A 23,348-nucleotide genomic window follows, 5' to 3' on the forward strand; every position below is an offset into this window, starting at 1 on the left:
CTGCCTCCTGCAGCAGGGAGAGGGGCTGCCACCCAGATGCAGGGGCTTTTTGTAGTAAATTGGGCCATTGCAGACCCATGGGGCTGCACTGGATATTCTCTGTAGTTTGGGCCTTCCTTCCTTGTGTGCAGTGAACCACCCCCATCTGACACACACCCAGGCCATAAGCACAGTGGAGCCTGGGGAGTGCAGAGAGAAGTACCTTTTAGCTCTGATATCTGGGCTTCAGCCTCACTCCCGGCCACTGCCCTGTCCCCAACCTCCTCTCCCGGCACACACCTCGTGTGTGGTCCCTGTACTCTGGCAGAGTGGCCAGGCTGCTGCCCCAGAAGGAGGTTCTCGGATGGACTGAGCACTGGCTGCAGGCAGGTAGAGCCTTTCTTAAAAAAAAAAATAATGCTAATAAGGGACATGCCATTGCCAGTATCTGAATCCCATTACCAGTGATATTAAGGGAAGGAGACTGACTCCCAGCCCAGTGTAGACATGAACTGCATGTTGCTTAATATCAGGATTGCTATTTGAATCTACTTTACCAGCTGTTCATCTTCACAGGTCCTTTAGGGATGTGTTGGGTCATTCTGTAAAGTTCTCCTTATTTGGAAGGCTGCCTACGTTCAGTGAAATAAGAAGAGTTTCACTAAAATAATGAGACATTCTAGCATGCACAGGATAATAGTGGCTGAAGATGGCTGGTGGAGAAATACCCATGTGCAAGGAACATTTGTGACTGGTTCAAATATGACCGAAACTGCTCTGCCACCTTCTATGCATAGCAGTCTTCTCAACCCTTCTCAAGAGGGGACACAAACAGAGTATGAGGGGCTGTCTGAAGATGCAGGGGGTGTAGGGCAAGGAAGGGAGGCGTCTTGCTAGCCGAGCTGTGCCATAGCTGGTCGTCCGCAGGTTTTAAGGTTCTCGGGGACCTTGTTTCAGAGAAATATGAGCCCTGCCTTTTTGTTGCCCTAATTTGCACTCAAAGCGGGAACCCACAGTTGGTTCCTTATGCTACCAGTGTCCCCACAGAACTCAGCTGTAGTGGAGAATCAGTGTTCAGAGATCCCTGCCAATCTAGGACATATTACACTGGTTAATGGTTAAATCACAGGCATGCCACGCAGGGTATGCCTGTGCTGCAGTCAGACACCTGGGGCTGGCCTGAGCCAACTGGCTCGGACTAAGGGGCTGTTTAATTGCGGTCTACATGTTTGAGCTCAAACTGGAACCCAGGCCCTTGGATCCTGTGAGGTGGAACGAGGAGCTCAGGGCGCAGTCCTATTAAACAGCACCTTAACCCGCGACCTGTGAGCACAAGACAGTTGGCATGGACCTGCTGTGGGTGTCTACTTGTACCATAAACGTGCCCTCTGAAGACCTGGGTTCTATGCTCGGCTCTACCTTCAATGTCTAATATGATCTTTGAGAAATCACTTGACCACCAAAATACTTCACCTGTGTGTACCTTGATATCCAAACTCTGTTCAATGTGGGTTATGATAATGATCTGCCTCTTATTGGTATTGTGAAGTTAAATTCATTGTTTGCAAAGCATTTTGAGCTTCTCAGCTGGGAGTTACTTTACTGAGGCAAAGCAGTAATAGTACTAAGTGCAACAGCAGCTCTAATCTGAATAGCTCTGATTTTGTTGTTTTAAATCAATTCCTTAATAATCTTATTAAATATGTAACTTTACCTGCTTAGATGTGTATTTTGATTACATTTTCTATCCCGTTGTAGCTGTGACATTAAAATCTCGTGCAGAGGCATGGTGGCAGGGTGCACTGTAGGCAGCCAGATTTTATGCTGTTTGTTTTCAGCCCAGGGAAGCAAACAGGTTATTTTGACAGTTTGCCAGAGTGAACTGTGCCGCTGTTGTTTCATTTCCCTTATGGAGAGCAGAATGTTCACCATGCAGCTGTAATTTAGTTTGACAGCAAACTGCACATATATCATACACATGCCTTCTTGCAGACCCACCACTCGTACTTCAGCTTCCATCAGACAAAAACAATGAAATATTGAAACTGTAAATAGTTTCTGAACCTAAAAGAGTTCTAACCTGCAAAATCACAAAGAATGCTCAGCCCCAGCCATCAACAGTGACAATGGCTGTTGTTACAGCCCAGCTGGTAGCATTCTAGCCTTTAGGCCACATTTTTCTTAGAATAAGATGTTTAACTGGGGCATATCAGTTCTGCTTATTCCTGTTTACTTCCTAGAGGGAAACTAAAGGTCGCATGGTAAAAAAACAGTGCAAAACGAGTACAGTTAAGCCTGAGGCTCAGATCCAATCTTTTTTCCCCAGTTTAATAAGTCAAGTTATAATTAGAATGATCACCCACTTTTATAGGGTCTTCCATCCCAGAAAATTCCAAAGCACTTTCCAGGCTTCAACTGGGTCATAGACTGTACACAGGGAACACTTCCTCCAATGAAATGGACCAATAGTTTAATGAGGCATAGCAGTACCAGATATCACCTAAGGACAGGAAATAATGAATACTTTATTCCGAATGCAGGTGGTGAAGCAGTGAGGGAATTTAGGAAGGTAGAATGTAATTATGTGAGAGAGAATTTGGCCAGGCCTGTGAGGCTAATCCTTTGACTTACACAATAAATACAATGAGATCCCATTTTATAAGACCTCTAACCATGTACTCTGTAATGCTAAGCTGGACCATTGGTCTACTACTGACTGACAAGAGTTTCAGCTATTGAATGCTTCATATACCTCATGTGTATTCTTTTTTGGGTGGGTCTTATCCTCTTTTTGGGGAGTCAGCCAGTTGAGTTTACAGTCTAAGATATGACAGGTTTCAGCAGAAGATGATATGACTGCAGGCCAAGTCTCTGTGTGAACTGGGCCTGAATGCGTAATGGCTGCCACTTTTGACTATCACTAGGATCTGGTTAATTTAAAGTGCTTTTAAGGATACCTTAGAATATGAAAGATGTAAAACCAGTAAAGACTCTAATGGTGAGTTATTTCAGGCAGCATTGCTGTCGACTTTTCACTTTACCTCCATTGCACCCTTTTGCTTTGTTTTTCCTTGAAAATTTAAGAACGTATGGCTCTTGTCAAAGATACTAGATGAACAGCACTGGACACTGTAGTGGGGGGCAGAAACACAGTCTAGGACAATTGGCTTCATTTGTATTGCAGGTATTTAACATCTGGTTTTCAACTGGTTTTAAAAGACCTCTTTTTGCTCACAGTCAATTCTGGGTACATCTAAGTATCTAATTGTATCCACAAAATATTGCCCATAATTGGAAGCCCACAAATTACAGGTACAGTAAAAGTTCTATTATCCAGCACCCCTAGAAAACTGGGGGTGCCAGAGAATCAAATGTGGGGGATATTGGTGTGGGCTGGCAACCCCACTCCACTGGCTCTGCTGTCACCAGCCAGTCAGCCATCCCTGTGGCAGGTAGCTCAGGCTGGTTAGCCAGCCCCGTGGAAGCCAGGGCCAGCCAGTCAGCCAGCCCTGTGGAAGCTGACCCCAACTGGGGAGCTGGGCCCAGTCGGTCAACTGCCCAACCAACCAACAAGCCCTGTGGTATGCCAGTTAACTTAAGTGTGACAGTTATCCGGGTGCCTGATAGCTGAGCTTTTACTGTACATCTTTTTGAACATCTGTCTCTTACAATATGCATTTTTCCGTTATTTGAGCATCTACAGAGTCCCAAGTATATCATAACTTTTTTTAGGTTCCAACTATCAGGCTTCAGGATACAGCTTCAATGCATATGAATGGAGGAGTCCTAAGCAAAGAGATAATTTATCCCCTCCCAGTAGACCACGAAACCACCCTTTTCATGACATAGGGCTGAGTGATGATGAATGGGACAGACCAACAGCAAGTGGGTAAGTCAAATGCAAAGTTATGTGGGATTTGCAACTGCAGCAAAATTACAGTAATTTTTCTTTAAAATTGAGCACTGATCACCTTGAATGATAATACTTTTTTCTAACCCAGCTTTTCAGCTCCTCCTTTACTACTGGAACGCCACTTCATTCCTTCTGAGATTTATTAGGGTAGATCAGTGGCATTCACAAAAGGCTGTGAAACTGAAAGCCAGGCGTGTAAACTATGTAAGTTTCTGTGCATAAAAAGACATTACAGTATATGATGTCAAGATAAAACCCTTAGGTGCTTTTCCCTTGGTAGGTTTCCAATGGTAGAAAAGAAACCAGCCTCCCCCTCCAGATGGTGACCAAAAAGGCCTAAAACCTGTGTGTGGGGAAGGGCAGAAATTCTATCATCACTTTCATCTCTGGGGTTCAGTCTAAAGACTCACCAATGCTCATTCTGAAATGTCATACACTTTAGAAGACTGTCCCATGGACTTCATAGGAAGTTGCCCAGAGGACAAACATTCTGTGCTGCAGGAATTTAGGTCCATTACAGAAGTGTTCCTTTATCTCTCCTCAAAGGGATTTTTTTCCTTGTAGGACTTGAGAAGGGCACAAGAAAAGCTAGAGACTTCTCAGTTCAGGAAAAGTTGAACAAGATCCAGACACTGATCTCCATGGTGTGACAGAACAGAGCATTAACCATCCATGCAACAGCTAGGTCTTTTGGTCTCCTGCATAGAGATTACTCCATAGTCCAGGTCAGATGAAAGTTCCAGGCATTCTAGCAAGAGATATGACAGAAAGGGAACATACTATCTAAGCAGGTTCTGTCTCTTAGCTGGCGAAGGCATGGTACCTACATAACAACGAAATTCTCCCCATCACAATCTAACTCCAAATCTTGACCACACCGGGGCAAAACAGTGTACAGAAAATTTGGTCAAAGACAGAAAGGCACCACAGCATCAACTTCATAGCAAAGCAAAGACATTCGTTCTTTGGGACTTGCAGGATCATCTGAGGAAAGAGCCTGTGTTGGTTCAGTATAACACATAATTCAGCAAGGACACACAGGAAGCTTAAATCCAAACAGTGGAATGATGCAGATTTCCTGGTACTCTCCACCAGAGAAGTCCACACTGGGCATAAAAGCAAACTAGCTAAACCATTAGACACATCATTTGGAGTGGTTCCTGAAACAAGTAGTAGTTCAGTGAGGTAGGCAAACCTCAGGTGGACCTAGACACATCCAGATAAAATGTGATGCCTTCTCTTCACAAGGAAAGAGAATCAGGAATCACTGGAAACAGATGACTTAGCAACTCTGGGCTTTCCTCCATCTTCTACTATTAGGAAGTGTGATCTAAAGATATGGAAAGAGGAGATAACACTCCAAAGCCTGTAGCCCTCTGTTTTAGCATCCCTGTTGGAGAGGTTTCTGCTGCTTCTATCCAGGTGACAAGGATCTTCAGAGCCAACTTGTAATCCCATTCCAGACTGCCTGAGCCAGACATTCTGAGTAGGAAGGATGAAACAAGAATGGATACTCATCCAGAGGAACTGAAATTTTCATGCAAGCCTTTACTCTCCTGACCAGAGCAAAAGTTTGAATGAAATTCTCTTACTGGCTCGAGAGAGCGAGAACAAGCTCAGGCAAACAGGCATACCAGATCTTATTTCGTATAGCAAGAGTGGGGAACTTTTATTGGTTTGGGGCCCACTGACACACAGAAAAATTAGTTAGGCGCCACACGCAAATGGGAAGCAAAAAACAAACCCCAACAAACCTGCTCCCAAGTGAGAAAAGAAAAAAACCTCACAGATGTATCCCTCAACTGAAAAGTGGGAAAAAACCCACTTTCCTCAAGCTCCAGCCCCAGGGGTGGGAAGGGGGAAAGCGCTGAGGCTCAGGGCGTACCCCCAGGCCCAGATTAACTCTTCTGGGGGACTGGAGATAGCAGATTTTGTGCCCCCCCAGGCTCTGCGGTGGACCCAAAATGAGGTTGACTGTGCATAAGGGGGCTACCAGAGTGGCTGGGGAAGGGGAAGGTCTGGGCAGGGGTGGGTACAGGAACAGGCTGGGGATGGGAACGCATGTTCTGGAAGGAGGAGGGGCAGGAGTGGGATGGGGGGTCTGGGCAGGAAGGGGCTGGGGCTGGGGGCACCAGCCTGCTGCAGTTCCTTGTGGGGTGCAGGTGTCTTCATGGAAGCACTGCCTGTAGGCACCATCTCCCAAAACTCCCACTGCAGGATTCCCAGCAAATGGGCATGCCAGGGGCGGTACCTGCAGGGAGTGCTTTCCTACATGCAGAGCCACTTCCTCCCCTCTGCCAGGTCAGCCCACAGCTTGTTTTGATTGGGCCCGTGAGGCTCAGGGCTTGCCCCCTGCTGTGGGAAGCTGGCACTAGAGCTCCAGCCAAATCACCCCATGCCTTGCTGGACCTCCAGCACCAGCTGCCTGCTGCAAGGTGGTGGGGTCACCGAGCCTCATGGGCCAGATCAAGGTGAACTGCGGGTCATGGGTTCACAACCCCTGTCTTACAGCAAGGCCTAGATTTTGTGCAAGAACCTTCAACCATCACATCTCATGACCTATGCAGTCAAACTGATGGCATCTAATCCTTTCCATACAAACCGTTGCTCTTGGAAGACACAAGCCATATGAGCTGTATCTTACAGGCTGACAAGATGGTTCTCAGTGCTCCAGAATCATTCATAACCAAGGTGAACTCCTCTTTTCATACCTTCCAGGAGATTATTATTTTGTTGTTTTACCTGACACCTCAACACCCATACAAAAAAAGCCAGATGTGATGCGAGCAGTTAGTCTATATCTTACACAGAGCCGATTAATCCAATAAAATGTCTTTCCTATTAGCTTCCTTTCACCTACAATACCTTGTGATGAAAATATCCAGATCTTCCAGTGGGAGGTGGATCGAGGTTTCCACTAGATACTTAACCAGAAGGATGCAAAAGTGTACTCCAATGAGCATGGAGATTTAGGCACAGATCCTTGAGGATATTTAAGCCCTTTTCTCCCATTGATTTCCTCAGTTTCATTGATAAACTGAGAATCTGGGTCTTAGCATTGTACATGCCTAGACTGAAAAATAAGTGAAGGTGTTGAGTTGGTTTCTAATAGGACTGGGAGTTGTAATAGATTGAATGCATTCTAACTGAAGCTGTTCCAGGCATGATAATTGGCATTAAACTATGGAAATACTCTTCTTCACATTTCTACCAGCCAGGGGAAATGTCTAGTCCTGATAGTGAAAGGATTTTAATCCTTCCCAGAGAGCTAATTCCATATTACCATTCTGAGAAAATGAAAGTACAAGACAGTGACTTTACTGTGGTATGTGAGCAAACAGAAGACCCGGCTTCTTGGACCCTGACTACTGAGATGACTAATTTAAAATGTTTAGTAAAGCAGTGCCTCCTTCCTTGCTATACTCTCCTGTTGCTTTTAAATTAATAGCATTGTTTTACCAAAAGAAGTACGTTTAGCCTCTGCTCAAACTCATCCTTTGTTTTCTGGGATCAAATATAATTATTAGTTTGAGAAATCTACTATTTGGGGACAAGTTAAATACCAGGCTGAAAAATTTAATGAGATATACAAAAAATATCATAGAAGTTGTTGAAAATAAGTGTCCTATTTTCCAGCTGTTCTTTACAAGAAAAATCAATAAAACTATTCTTCATACAAAAGCAGATATTTTGGAGCATAAGCTTTCGTGGGGAAAGACCCTCTTCGTCAGATGCATCTGATGAAGCAGGTCTTTGCCCACAAAAGCTTATGCTCCAAAATATCTGTTAGTCCGTAAGGTGCCACAGGACTTCTTGTTGTTTCTGAAGATACAGACTAACACGACTACCTCTCTGATACGTGTCATACTTACCAACATGGAGATCCTGTGAGACATGTAGCAAAAATAAAAGTCAAGTCTCTAGAAGTTGGATCATACCACTACTGATGGGATTCCAAAATGGAGTGCTGCTCCCTTCTGACTTGCACATCATTCCAGCCAATCAGAGGAGAGGATAGGGCTCTAGCCCCTCTCTGCCACTGCCACTGCCTCCAGCTAAGAGCTCTTTGTCTCTCTCCTGAGTAATACTAAAAAATACTTTTTCTATTGACTTTGTGTTACGTAATGCAGCTGCAGAGAGGACAGAAAACGTGGCAATTGAAAGAAGCGAGAGCATTAAAAGCGCAAGTCCAGACAACCGCTCAGAGTTAGCTGTGGTGGAAAGACCAGGGAGATACCCAAGGGATCCTGGTGAGAGAGGAGGTGAGAACTAGGGGAGAGAGGTGGTAGAGTGGAAAGGGAAAAGAGCAGAGCCCAGACTGAACAAAATAGTAAGTCAGACCAGACAAAAAGGAGCGAAATGGTGGAAATAAGACACAGACCAAGAGAAAACAAAGACAAAAGTGACAAGGCAGAGAGAAATAGGAAGAAAACTGGCAAGACACAGCAAATGCTCCAGGCAGGGGATGACACTGAGACCCAGCAGTGGGGGAGTCAGGTCAAAAAAGGTCAAGATTCACAGCACTAGTAAAATACTGGACAAGACGTGACTTACATATAATGTGTTGTTCCTCTGTGTGTGTGTTTGCGGGCACACTTCTGAACTCCAGGTCCACCTAATGCATGTTAGCCCTTAAAAATGCTGTGCTGGTATCATTCTATATTGCATTGCTGTAGGAGACGTGTTGTTTTTATCAGACCTCTCTCTTGCTGGCTTGCTCTAGCATGGGTCACTGTTAACAACTGTTAGCTTGCAGCACCTTTATGACACACCAAAGCATAGAGCGCTGGCAACAAGAATGGCCCTGGGGATGAATTTCAGCGAGGTTTAAGCATGTGCTGAAGTACTTTTCTGGATCAAAGCCTAAGTCTGCAAAATAGCACTGAAGTCCTGAAAAAGAACCTGTCTGGCTTTGGTGTGTGTAAAGCACTTGTAGCAGTTAAAGGCGGGGTGGGGGGTGTTAAATGCAACACAGAATGAAAGAGCCAGCTGCAAGTGTCAGGATTCCATCTTGGCTGAGGTAAGTGCAAGAGATTATTTGCAGACATGAAGGCCCTTTTTGCCTACCCCAGGGAAATTGCTGGGTGGCACAGCCTAATTACATGAAATTATTCTGAGAATCTACTTATCATCCCCCTTATAAAACACTACTCAAAGTCCATCTCCTACAACCAGTCAGCTGTTAGAGATTGTTAGTGTTTGGGAGAGTGGATGTCACCTACTTTTTGCATTCTGCTTTCACTTACTTTCTTCATGCAATGTTTCCTCTTTTTAATCTAAACAGCTAGTCAGAGTTCAGAGCCCTGGAAATGTTTCCATTGGAAGTAGACATGGGTGGAGTCTGGTATTCTGTATTGTGCAATTGTGTTGTTTAGTAACAAGGAGTGCACAAAGTCCTGGTTCTCTGAACACAGGAAGAACCAAGAATAAAAGGAGCAGTTTCTTAACTGACCGTCTATGCCTCTTTATCCAGCACCACACCCCAAAGCTCTCTGGCTTTTTCCAAGGTCACAGTGTGCTGACAGGCTGCTACTTGTTTTTTTGCCTCTGTTGCACTCTCTGTTCTCTGTGTTCTCCCATCTCTTGTAGGGTGCGTCTGTATGTAAGCCCAAGAGCCCCTTCTTTCTACACCAAATCAATCTGCTCAGGCCATCAAGCACTTAAAACCCCCATTCTGGGACCCTGCTTAGGATGTGGGTCAAAACCAAGTCCCACTGTGACCCTAAGATCGGTCATTTGCAGTGTAGATGTATGTCAAGCTACAGACCCAAATCTGAAGGGCTAGGTAGTGCAGTAGGCACGTATTAGCCTGGCACTGAGATCTGAGTCTAGTAATTGTGAGTCCATGTTTACAATGCCATGTTGGACACTCAACCATGTGCTCAGAAATACCAAATGTCACAGGCCAGGTCCACAAAGTAATGTGGATGTTGTTTCCCACCCACAAAACCACACACACAAAACACAAATCAATTCTCAGAAAAAGCCCTGCACCATTCACAGCCTTTGTTTATCTCAAGTTATGGGCTTTCTGTTTAGCTTTGTTGACAGTTACGTTAATTGGAAGGTGCAAACACATCCAGCATCAGAGCAAAAAAGCAGTCCAGTGGCACTTTAAAGACTAACAAAATAATTTATTAGGTGATGAGCTTTCGTGGGTTGTTTGTACATATGAATGAATTTCCCTTTGTGAATCCAGCTTTTCAGGTGCCCAGGAAAACACTGAGACTGACCAGGAGGAAAACTTTTGGTCTCAGGCACTGGAGGATTTAGAGACCTGTGGCCAGTCAGGAATTCTGAGGGAACTAGAGGTAATGCAATCTTTCTAACAGAGATGTAAACATTTTTGTTCTTCTTACACTCATTTCCTGTTCTCTTCTTTTCTTTTCTTTACGTTTGCATTAATCACACAAACTCATTTAAAAGCTTTAACCCCCTTTCCACAGGACAAGGCTGACAGGCGTCTCTGTTTGAGAAACATGACTCTCGTGGTATACCTACCCTTTCTATTTTTGCTTGTGCAGCTGCCTCGCCTGCCCCCAAATACAGCTATTTTGTTTTACAATTTGCAGTTGAAAGTAGGTCAACATGATCGCCCAAAAGCTTCTTGTCTTGTAGCTTCTGCTGTGCACTCTGCTCTCACATTCAGCATTTTGTGCAGAATTTTTAAGTGGCCAAATTTTTCCAGCAACCAAAACGCTTTATGAAGTTTTTCTCAGCATGTTTTAATTTGTCTCTGGTCTATAACTTACTTTGATTAAGATGAGCATAAAAGAAAAACACCATCTAAAATGTTATTATCAGGAATCTCACCTGATGAAAAAAAGACAGTGACATGAGAAGTGTTCACATTAAAGAAAATTGGTTGTATACAACAAATTTTCACATTGCATTCTGGAATTAACTGCAAATCTGAGCTCCATATTAACGTTGTATTATGATTTTGGTGGAGGGTGGCGGAAACAATAATTGTGCATTTTTTAATACATTTTCTGTAAGTTCTTCAATCAGAACAATTAAGAATATGCTGAAGATTTTGAAGCTGTCAAATGGAAAATCCGAAAAATAAATATTTTCTTTTATGTTCTTTTCAATTTCCAGAGCTACAAAACTGGCAGAATCTCATTTTCATTTTTATGTCATATAGAGTCCCTTAGCAACCACAAGGAATGTGAATGGCATAACTGGGTGAAACTTGCAGTTCCAAATGATCGTACGTGCTCAGATTTATGGCTTCTGTATTGCATGTACAGTTACTTTAATATGATTCTGAAATACTTGAAATTGCAAGACAAGGAAATTAAGAGAAAAGTTAATCTCAGTTTAGTTTAATTTTATGGTTATCTATGGCATGGTACCACAGGCTTCTTTTGTGGTTTTCATTCTTCAGAGCACAGTAAAAAGCTATGAAACTAGATAACAGGAAAGGATGTTTCAACAAGTTGATGCTCTTACAGTTTTTATCAGCAATTTACGGATTTAAAAATAAAACTCAAAACTGTAACTGAGTGCTTTACTGAGATCATATGTGATTGTATGGCCAGAACAACCTTGAACTGACATCCTTCCTCATAACATTATACAAGTAGGTTCTCCAACAGGATATCTTTTTTTCATTGGAAGGCTAACCTGGGCTGTCTCTCTTTTTAAAGTATCATTCCTACTTCTGTTGTTATTCCTCCCTTCTCTGCTCGTTTCAAGGCCTTCAGCAAAACAGCAAGGTGAAATATTCTTTATCAAGTCCTCTTGTGGCTGCTCTTTCACAAGGGAGCATCATAAATCACGCTTAACGTGATGGGAAGTGGTTACCACTACAGTACCATCACATAATTAAGGCAGTGCTGGTGGGAACATGGACAGCACAGAATCCATCACCAGAACCAGTGTTTCTACTCAAAAGTGTGTCTGATTTTCTTCTCCATTCTTCATATTTGGGGAGAGTTGTCTGTGTCCTCATCAAAATCCCTGCCCTTGCAATGGTTACAGCCTGTATCCCCAGTGCCTGTAGAAAGTAAAACTGAATGTTTAAGGGGATCTGATTATATTTTTACAGTGCACAAGGCAGAGGAAACAATTCCTCCTCTATATTGATGTTTGTCTCTATCAAGCTGGTCTACTGAGGGATGAAGTGTGACTTTTGCCTTCAGTTTTAGTAGATTCTGATTTTCACCCTTTGTCTCCACATTACTATTACCCATGAGAAGGTTCCTATTTCTGGGAGAATGAAACTGACCATGTGAGACAGAACTTTGTGTCTTTTCACATATGCTGGTGGTAATGCAGAAAGTTAGTGGTACAGCATGATTATTACATTTGGTTTCTTCTCCAGTAGCTACTCTAAACAATCTGCTGTTCTGTGGCAGTGTCTAGTCAACATCAAAGGCAGTGCTGGTTCTAGGGTTGCCTCCACACTTTGCTGGCTCATGTGTTTCCTTGTAATCTGCTGATGCCTCTATAGTAAATGCCTTCTTTTGTTCAAGTTCAAAGGGAATGCTAATGTTCAAGAATTTGGCTTTCCTTTTGTTTTAAAAATATTTTCAGTGTAAACAAAGTTGTACAGTTCAGTCTTCAGAATGTTTGGCTTCATAAAAGTAGCAGTTCTAATGCTGTCTTTGGCATTTTGGTTGAAAATGCCATCTGAAAATCTTTTGCACACGGTTTGGCTTTTTGCAGTGGCTTACAACTAGTTTGTATGTTTGTCTTCCTGCCTTTTGCTGTGCCCTGAAGCAATTTTGTTTTGACAAGAGAATTGCGTCTAGTGTTATGAAGTAACCCTTTCATTAATCCAAGTTATAATTTAAAAAAAAATCTGTTTGTTAATGCTGTAGGCAACAATTATGTCAGGAAGTACAATGAGCTTGAATCATGAAAATCCACAGCCTCGCAGCCAGTTGGGACGACAAGCCAGCTTCCAAGAAAGAAGCAATGTGAGACCACATTACAGCCAGGCTACCCGCAGTAACACACTGCCATCTGATGTGGGGAGAAAGTCTGTGGTTTTGAGAAAAATTAAACAAGAAATGAAAGAAATCATGTCACCGACACCTGTTGAATTACACAAGGTCTGTAATTTTTCTTTTAGCAATAGTCCTTTTTTCGAATTAATGCATGAAGCATAGGGAATCTAATTATGTGGTGATCTATTAAGTACTTTTCATAAAGGCCCCATAGATAGGCTTTTGGGGTTGTGTATATTCTTGCAAACACACTGAAGATGTATTTTTATGGGGGAAACAAAATGAGTAAATTGTATTGTCATTTGCTGTTTGTTTTTTATAGCAGATCCTCAGTGGATAATGCACTTTTCCAAGGATTTGCTAGTAATTTGATTTGACAACTGTAATGATGCATATCTGCGCAATGTATTTGAGTCAAAGTTTAATTTGCAGAAAATTTATTTCTTTAGTAAACAATGCACAATGGCTTGTAGCTCCCATAGTTGCCTTGCAATATACTACTGTATTTTACTTGTTTCCTTCTTCCTATTAACATAGGCTATCATACACTTGATAGAAGACTAACTTGAAGTCTATAGAACAGAGGTTAAACATTCACAATTGCACTCAACACATTGCAGTCTCTTTTCTGTGAGAAGGATAAAATAATCTTCATCCTCGGAAATGTGGTTTAAATAAAATAGGCTAGCTTTTCATTTCCTCAGGTCAGGTATTCATAGACATGCTCTGTGGTAAAAGGGGGCTATGCGGCTGAAGGTAGTCTTCAGTAAAACTGTTGGAATTATTCATAACAAATTTCAAGACTGCCCTCTTGAGCTTTAAGCATGATGCATCTGTGAACTCCAACCAGTGTTTCCAGAAGTTTGTGGAACTTTGGTGGGAATCAGGTGACTCTTCTGCAACCCTCTTTCTCCATCTGCTTCAATTATTCTATCACCTTTCAGAAAATGTATACGTTTTTCAACTCTTCACAGAAATAGTTAGCACTAGGAAACTCATCTACCTCTTCTATCATGGTTTCCTTGCCCTACCTTCTCTCAAAACCCACAAGCCAATCCCCCTTTTACATTTTTTATCCTTGTATTCCATTCTAAAATGCTAAGAACTGGGTTCTGCTGCCCTTTTTCTTTTGTCATTTTAAATATTTTTTCTCAATTCTCTTATTCTGGTTCCATGTATTTCATCTTATGTAGCAGTGAATCTTACGATTTCTCTTTCTGCTTTGATTATACTTATTAGTTCAGTGATCTTAGGTGCTGATTTGTATTCATGTCATTTAGAGAAAAAAAATTAGAAAAATTCTCAGCTTTAAGGGCAGAGAGCAGGAACAGCAAAAGGTTGGAGTGTAGACAGAAGTGTTGGATTCCAGCACACAATATCATCTGGAATAAAGAGGTTTGACATGAGTGCTCAAAAGGTAAAAAGGTGGTTCTTATATTTGGATGTGACCCAGCTGTGGCAGAGAAGCCTTTTAAGGATCTTGCCACTGAAAATGGCCTGCTGACTGCAGGCAAGAGACTGAGCCTGGGCCAGCTATGCTAAAGTACATCTGTGGAACCAGACCCGTTTTGGAAATTGGTGATTGGATAGAGAATCTTTGGGAGAACTTAGACACAGCCCTTTAAGTCTCTGATCCATCAAGGTATCTAGCACATGTCTAACTTAAGCACAAAAATATCTACATTGACTTTAATTGGACTACTCCCATTCTAAGTGCCTGACTGAATCAGAGCCATAAAGGGCAGTGTCCATCTACCTGCTGAATCAGGGCTCATATCTTAACTTCAAACCAGAACTGGTTAAGCCGGTAGAGGTCTCTCTCAGCCATTGGGTTTGCCATTTTGTGATAGCAGCGATGCTAACAGAACTGGATTCTCAATTAATTCACTTTCTTCTGTGAAAGAATAAGAACACAATGCTGAACTGATGAAAAAGACTGCTGATGTAATATGCATGCCAAACCCCCCCAACCTAAGCCAGTTATGATGCAGATAGAAGAGGATCAGGCAATGGAGTGGCTAAAACTATTTAGACTGGAGGCCCAAATGGGAATGACTTAAAGGTATAGCTTTGAGTGGGTTGTCCAGCCAAACAGCTTGTCCTTCCCAGTCATGGTACTTATTAGTAAGTTAATATAAAACTGAATGGTTGCCTTGCTTAGCACTGCAGACTTGTAGTAAGTTAACAGGCAGTTGTTTAATTATACCGTGTAGCCATACATGCATCCTCTTGTCACTGTTAAGTCAGGAAATAGAAAGCATCAGGTTAAGAAGAATTATTATTTAACATATATAGTGATAGTGAGTATGGATCAGCCAAATCTGGGCTTTACCATGCAAGCTTCTGAATAAGGTCACAAAAACAATCTGTCCTCAGCTTGTGAGTGTGCAAAATAGTTCAAAGGTCATAAGATAAATTTTAATGAAACCTGATTGCCAAATCTTATACACAGCTACATTGTATTTTTTCATGCAGTTGATTAAAATTAAATAAAAATAGCACATCAGAATCTTAAATGCTTTCATTCCAGCGCTTTTAAATTTTTCCTTTGGTAATAAGTAACTCTTAATTAAGCTGCATACATCATCAGCCCAGTATAATTAACCCTTTGATTGACCAGATAAATATGTATATTTAATTTTTCTATATACCCCAGGGAACTCTCTTTTTGAAATTTCACACACAAGTCTATTTTAAGCCCCTTTAACAGCAAAAGAATTTAACAATCCAGTCATTTCTCAACTTTCTCATTCTCAGCAGTCATCTTTTCTCAACTTGCTTAATGGCTGCATCAATTTGCTGTAGAGATATAAACTTAAAATCCAGACATTTTCCCAGAGCTTAAAGGGAAATGCAGAAACTGGTGCTTCTTTAAGGATGCAAACCTTAAGAAGTTTCTACTTCAAATTTGTAAATATTTATTTAATTCCTATTGTCAGTAGATCCAGAGAAGTGATTATCCTCTTTATTTGGCTTTGGTGAGGCCGAATCTGTAGTACTGTGTCCAGTTCTGGGCCACCAATTATAGGAAGGATGTGGACACATTGGAGAGGGTCCAGCAGAGGGAGACCAAAATAATTAGGGGGCTGGAGCATACGACCTATGAAGAAAGGTTGAGGGAATTGGGTCTGTTTGGTCTGCAGAAGAGAAGACTGAGGGGTCTTGATAACAGCCTTCAACTTACTGAAAGGAGGTTGCAAAGAGGCTGGAGAGAGGCTGTTCACAGTGATCACGGATGGCAGAACATGGAAAAATGGTCTCAAGTTGTGGTTGGGAGGGTCCAGGTTGAACATAAGGAAAAACTTTTTCACTAGGAGGGTGGTGAAGCATTGGAATGATCTACCCAGGGAAGTAGTGGAGTCTCCATCCCTGGAGGTGTTTAAGTCGCGGCTCGACAAAGCCCAGGCTGATCTGATCTGATGGGTTTGGTCCTGTCTAGGGCAGGGGGCTGGACTTGATGGCTTTTTTAGGTCTCTTCCAGTTCTATTGTTCTATGATTCTATATACCAATACTTAAGTTTCCATCTCAAATTTTGTTTTTTCTGATTTATTGATGCAGTTTTAAAAGTCTGATCTTCCACCGAGGACAAAACTTCCAAATAGTTATGATCAAAATTACTCCCTTAAACAATACAAAGTAGCTTAGTTCGTATATTCATTATGTACAGTAGCTGACTTTCTAGATAAGCCAGTTTAGTCACATGTAACAAGGTACAACTGCACTGTCTTGGGGCTGCTTGTATACTCACCGCCTCCCATCGGAGGTGGCGTGGTAATGAGGCAATTAGAAGCAGGCTAATGAGGCCCTAATGTTCATATTCAGTGCCTCATTAGCATAATGGCAGCCACGCAAATTTGAAAGTGCAATCTTCGAACTGCAGATTGACAGTGTGGGAATGTCGAAGTGGGACACTTATTTCGAAGCTGCCCCCATCTATATTAGCCTGCTTCAAATTGCCTCACTACCATGCCACCTCCAACAGGAGAGGGAGAGTGTAATAATAATAATAATATAATACAATAATTGGAGATACACATCTCCTAGAACTGGAAGGGACCTCAGGAGGTCATCTAGTTCAGTCCCCTGCCCTCTTGGCAGGACAAAGCACCATCCCTGGCATCTATTTGCCCCAGTCCCTAAATGTCCTCCTCAAGGATTGAACTCACAACCCTGGGTTTAGCAGGCCAATGCTCAAAAGTAGCTGGGGTGAAAAATGGTCTACCCATAATGAATCCTAAATACAACTGGAAGTTCCTAGATATTTCCAAATCGATCTCAGGGAAAATACACACACCCCAAAACAAAACAACACAGAACAAAAAACAACCAAATACCCTGTAACCTGAATAACATAAAAAAAAGCTACCTGTAGAATATGGCCTTTCAACAGCTTCATGGCCACCGAATCTAAAGTAATGATATTGCCACTTTGTTCTTTACAAAAAATAAGCACCCCCGAACTCATATTCTTGTTCCGCTATGTTTCAAGTTTCTATTAAGAGTTAAGAATATAAAGATACTGACACAAGACACTGCCTTCTGTGCAAAAAAGCAAATCCCTTATGTTCTCCAGATCCCGAGGTCACTAGGGAAGTTAGATGCAATCAGCAAGAGACTGCAGTGTGAAAGAATATGTCTTCCATGCTGCAGAATCTCTGTCAAAGTCTCAAGACAACTTCTAGTACAGGGGAGCCAGCTAAAGTTTGACTGTGGTGCAAAGCACTTGAGTAAAAAGCAAATGTCAGTTATGAAAAGACTCCCTAACCTAGTGAAGAATGAGGAATTTCTTAGCCAATCATTTTCTTTCTGCAGCCCAGACTCTCCAGCAATACTGTTGGGCTACTCACCACCTCTCTACAGTTTCAGAGATAGTACAGCATTACACCACAGCACATACTGGCTGTGCCCTCTTCTGCCTCTTCTCTCCAGAACGGTCATTCCAAAAACAGTGCACAAACTCATTATTAATATTAGTGTTGCTAATCTTATTCAAACTATGTACTGTAGATTACGTAAGGAATGAGCCAGCAGGAGCTCCATATTGCTGAAGGAGTTGGGGAATGTGTCCTGCAGAGATTAGTTGCATGAAAATACAAAGGTGTGCATATGTAATGCCCTGTAAACAAAGCCTGATGGGAGCAGGCAAAGCAATGACGTTTTGTCTATTGTAAACAACATGTTGTAAAGTCACAATTTACGCGATCACTCATTGTAAGAATTGTGGAGGCTCAACAATGCTTGAAGTTTTGTGGGGGTACAGGGCAGTATTTTACACTAATCTCAGGCTTAGTGAGCTTCAAGGTGCGAATCACATCTAATACGTGGCCCCTGAGACTCTCTATTAAACATCTTTGCTTCTCTCTGTCTGGTACAGCCCACTGCTCTAGCATTTCAGTGGTATGTTCTGGCCAGGGTTCAAACTCTGCTTCCCCAGGAAATAATCTTAGCTTACAATAGAAGCTTGCCATAGCATGGGGTAGACACACTTTTCAAATGTCTGCCCCAAGGCTTTTGCCCAGGCATCAGCTGAGGCTGCCACCCTTGAGTTAGAGGCTTCTGAGCCAAGGCCCAATAAACCTGATGGATTAGCCATGATACAAACAGTAGCTTTAAGGGGGTACTGATCCAGGATCCTGGATGAGCCACCAAAAATGTAACCTTTCTGCTGGAAGGAGTCAGCAACAACCAGGACCAGGTTCAATATCTAGGGGTTCCTTTTCATCCATCTCACACAGAATTGGCTCGAGCCCCCACCCAGTAGCCTGGGAAATTCACACACCCCTGGGCGCCTTGGAGGGGCAATGCTTCCCCACTCGCAAGCACAGAGTCTGAGTGTAGAAAAGAAACTTCTAATGAAAGAGGCAGAAAAGTCAATTGGCATAAGCTTGGGAAAATACCACACTGAGTTCATAACCAATGCTCAAGTAACTGTCCCAGCTTAAATGGATTGAGCAGTGTCCTTGGCCTCTCAGGCTCACCAGTCCAATACTGTAAACAGCCAATCCACATGCCCAAACCTTCTTCATACGCCCCTTTCAAATGCCCCACTTACAACTCGCTCCAGTCCATGTAGGCCGTGACACATCACCCTGATGCATTCCCTCACTGACTCTGAGGCAATGCCATATTTACACTCGTCTGGCATTCCGCTTGCTCCCTGCCAGCTGCCCCATCGGCTGGCCACCAGTCATGCCTGCTGTCTGCCTGCTGCTCCTCCAGCTGCCCCATCGGCTGGCCACCAGTCGTGCCTGTTGTCTGCCCGCTGCTCCTCCAGCAGCCATTCGCCCACTGCTGTCTTGTGGGTTTTGCTGTCGGCAAAACCCTGTGATTCTGGCTCTCAATAATTCCAGCTCATAGTGGCATTCAGCTCTGGACCTAGCTCCAACATCTCAGTGTCCACCAAGGTGGATTCTTACAGAATAACTATAGACCCATCTTTAGATCTACCTTTGAACAGTGGGGGGAGAACCAGTGAAACCAGTCCTATAGCTGTATAGCCAAAAGACTTCCACCCAGCTGGTTCATCTACTATGCCTCCCCCTCCTTTCACTCTCACAATGGTTTGAGGGAAGGGAGCCCTCCGTAATCCATATCTTACACACTAGTGATGTCTGCCCTGTACCCCCACAAAACTTCAAGCATTGTTGAGACTCCACAATTCTTACAATGAGTAATAGCATAAATTGTGACTTTATAACATGTTTACAATAGACAAAGGCTCATTGCTTCACCTGCTTCATCAGGCTTTGTTTACAAGGCACTACATATGCACACCTTTACATTTTCATGCAAATGATCTCTGCAGGACACATTCCCCAACTCCTTCAGCAGTTTTAAACTCCTGCTAGCTCATTCCTTACAATTAATTGGCTTGTGAACCACATAGAGGAAGAGCCAAAGACAGCTAAGCACAAAAGAGACTGCATACCCCAAACCCCATATTAATGGCTGCTTACAATCCAAGACCTTTGTCTGAACTGAAGCATCTCTTCTAAGAAAAAAAAATCCATTCTTGATTTAGAAGTGTTCAGAGTTGGAGAATCCACCAGAGCCCTTGATAAATTGCTCTAGTGATTAACCATCCTCATTTTTAAAAAAATTGCTGCTTATTCCTAGTCTGAATTTAGCTAGCTTCACCTTCCAGGCAGTGGTTTGAGTTATGCTGCTGACTGAAAAGCCTTCTCTCAGTAAACGTCTATTGTTCACGTGTGTACGTACTTACTGTGATCAAGTCATCCCCTTAACCCCCTCGTTGATAAAATAAATTGTGTTTCAGATTAAGCAGTGGCTCCTATGTTTTCCAATCCTTTAATATTTCATGTGGGAAGTTGCAAGCATCAAACAGAAACAGATTAAGAAACAGACTGAGATACAGAGCTGTGCCCTACTGAGTGAATTCCTCAATGGCAGAGATTTGGGCTTTGGGTTTTGTTTTGTTTTTCTTAACCATCACTTGCAGTAGCTTCTTTTCAAAGAAGTCCTCTTCAGATGACAGAAAGACCACTTTGTGATATTTAAAACATGTTGATGGACGGCCATGTTGCTGTTCCAGAGACTTTGAGTCAACAGTACTAGCTTGTTCTCCACGTGATCTTTCAGAGCATGGTCTGATTCCTTCAGGACTAGGTTTGCCTAATACCTCCACAAGGCACAATTTAATCTGTCTGCCAGGGATAGTATGTGTACCTGAAGACCCCCGGCACTTTGGATTAAAGAACACAAACAAAAATGATGAATCATCTTTATCAATTCAGTATGCTTAGGTATGTCTTCAGTGCTCTGCATACGTCCAGCTTATCTCACAACTTCTCAGTAGGGTAACGTGGGTTTGGACAGAATGATGAAAGCACTGCTCCCTGTGAAGCATGGAGAGATCAATTCACCTTTGCTAAGACATCCTAGCACTGTTAGACCCACCTTGTCATTGAAAAACAGTGTGGATCTGGGATAGATCGAACTGCTGATCCCGAGGCTCAGCTAGTAGACATGAGAGTGACCAAAAAGCCGTGTTTGATGGATAAGTAGAATGGTGTGTTTTTGCTGATGTAGAGGGTAAGCAGCAGTTATTACAAGTGGTAGGCCCTACTTAGGAAATGTTGGTCTGACTGTTCCCAGATAGAAGAGTAGGCTTTTAGCTTTACAGTTCTTCAAGAAGGTCAGCAGACCCACTTTGGAGGATAATCAAAGGGCTATCAGTGCTTCCCTGTCAACAGCCAAGCTATGAGCTAGAGATTGCCAGGGTATGAATGGAGGATAGGATGTTCTTTCTCACTGGAAGATACAGTGGAGGTTCCAGTATCAGGTTCAATAAAAAAATGGCCTCCTCATTCAAGTCAGGGCAGAGCACGTCCTGTTGTCAAAGTGACCAATTAAAGATGGTGTGGCCGTTTCTGTCTGATCCACAGTTCCTTGAAGTCAGGATGGTTCTTGTTGTTTCGGGCCTTTAGGTCACCCAGCAAGGTCACTGTGGCTCTTGCAAACCACATTGTTGCTGGAGACACCCAGAGAGAGGACAAGGAAGCTTAAAAATCCCTTTTGCTGGATGTATCCCTGGGAAAAAACATCCTTTGCTATTGCTGCCACTGCAGTCTTAACCTTGGTATTTCTGTGCTGGCATATTTTTGGCCCTGGCACCATGCTGTCACAGAATTGTGGGAGTCACTGAACTACAGAAAGATATACTGAGAACCAATGGCTGAAAATTAATGCCAGAAAAAGTTCAAATTTGAAAAAAAAAAGAACTGTTTTTAACCAGGAGGAGGATTGATCATTGAAACAAACTCCCAAGAGAAGTGCTGGATTGTCCATCTCTTGAAGCCTTCAGATCAGGACCAGAGATCTTTCATGAAGATGTGCTTTAGTCAAGCATGCTAGTAGGCTTCATACAGGGTAGCTGCACTGAATTCTATGGCCCATGTTATACTGGTCACAGACAATTGAACAGTTCTTCTTGTGGCCTTATAATCTGTGAATGTCAAAATTATGGCACCCATTCAGCATACCGCCTTAATTCTATGCAGGATTTTAACATCCCATTAAGATAAACAGGACTTAATAGCCATGTCTACACGTGCACGCTACTTCAAAGTAGCGGCACTAACTTCGAAATAGCGCCCGTCACGGCTACACGCGTCGGGCGCTATTTTGAAGTTAACTTCGACGTTAGGCGGCGAGACGTCGAAGTCGCTATCCTCATCAGGAGATGGGGATAGCGCCCTACTTCGACGTTCAACGTCAAAGTAGGGACCGTGTAGTCATTGCGCGTCCCGCAACTTCGAAATAGCGGGGTCCGCCATGGCGGCCATCAGCTGAGGGGTTGAGAGACGCTCTCTCTCCAGCCCCTGCAGGGCTCTATGGTCACCGTGGGCAGCAGCCCTTAGCCCAGGGCTTCTGGCTGCTGCTGTGGCAGCTGGGGATCCATGCTGCAGGCACAGGGTCTGCAACCAGTTGTCGGCTCTGTGTATCTTGTGTTGTTTAGTGCAACTGTGTCTGGGAGGGGCCCTTTAAGGGAGCAGCTTGCTGTTGAGTTCGCCCTGTGACCCTGTCTGCAGCTGTGCCTGGCACCCTTATTTTGATGTGTGCTACTTTGGCGTGTAGACGTTCCCTCGCAGCGCCTATTTCGATGTGGTGCTGCGCAACGTCGAAGTTGAACATCGACGTTGCCAGCCCTGGAGGACGTGTAGACGTTACTCATCGAAATAGCCTATTTCGATGTTGCTACATCGAAATAAGCTATTTCGATGTAGGCTTCACGTGTAGACGTAGCTAATATGTGCTTCAGTGTTTTCCTCATTGGGGCCCAAAGTAGAAACAGCAGCAGACACAATCTACTATGTATTTTAGAAAGTCAGTCTATTTGTTCAAGAATTCCATTTAAATGGTAAGAACTAGGACCACCAAATTCAGTACACGGCTTCCTCTTACCATAAAGGTTTAGCTGTGCCAGGAAAATGGGATGTGCCTGAAAATGGGATTGCTTCTCATAAAACCAAACAGAAAGGAGACTGAATCACCAAATCAAATACAGTCCTCAAAATTGACGTAACTGAGCAAATGTTGAAAGAGATTGAATCAAGAAACAGAAAAATAGGAAGAACCTGGAGTACAATTGTTTCTCAATAAACCTTACAGAAAAGAGATAAAACGTAGACATTTGGAGTAGTACTCTGTTTTGGCACAGCTAAGTCAATTTTTAACGTTAGAAAATGAGAAGAAAGCATTATGGGAAACCAAATTGACCCTAGCTTTAAAAAAAAAAAAAATCAAATGCCTAGAGTTTGCGATGAAGAAAAAATACACCTGATAGAATTCCCATTTTTTTGCTTAGAAAAGGAAAAATTAGTTATCCCTTTTTAAGAAATCCAAAATAAAAATCAACTTCATAAATATAGACAGCATTTTTGAAAATAGTCATTTAAATATAGCAAATTTTCCATTTATTTAAAGGAAAAAAAAAGGTTAATTGAGTTAAAGACCTGAGTAACATTGGGTAAAGCTT

General features: G+C 42.7%; 1 protein-coding gene across 5 annotated transcripts in view; it reads left to right on the plus strand.

Moving 5' to 3' along the window:
* GRIP1 (glutamate receptor interacting protein 1) overlaps window positions 1-23,348 on the plus strand; it is a 559,979-nt gene that overhangs the window by 529,240 nt on the left and 7,391 nt on the right. For 3 of the 5 annotated variants that reach the window (XM_075013442.1, XM_075013403.1, XM_075013414.1), the window contains 3 exons: window positions 3,712-3,868; window positions 10,092-10,203; window positions 12,721-12,954. In XM_075013442.1, the coding sequence (XP_074869543.1) occupies window positions 3,712-3,868; window positions 10,092-10,203; window positions 12,721-12,954 (503 nt within the window). Of the gene's footprint in view, window positions 1-3,711; window positions 3,869-6,403; window positions 6,510-10,091; window positions 10,204-12,720; window positions 12,955-23,348 lie in introns of those variants that run through there. The other 2 variants (XM_075013423.1, XM_075013433.1) reach the window with 2 other exon arrangements.

The sequence above is a fragment of the Carettochelys insculpta genome, chromosome 1, assembly GCF_033958435.1.
Source record: "Carettochelys insculpta isolate YL-2023 chromosome 1, ASM3395843v1, whole genome shotgun sequence".
Lineage (NCBI taxonomy): Eukaryota > Metazoa > Chordata > Testudines > Carettochelyidae > Carettochelys > Carettochelys insculpta.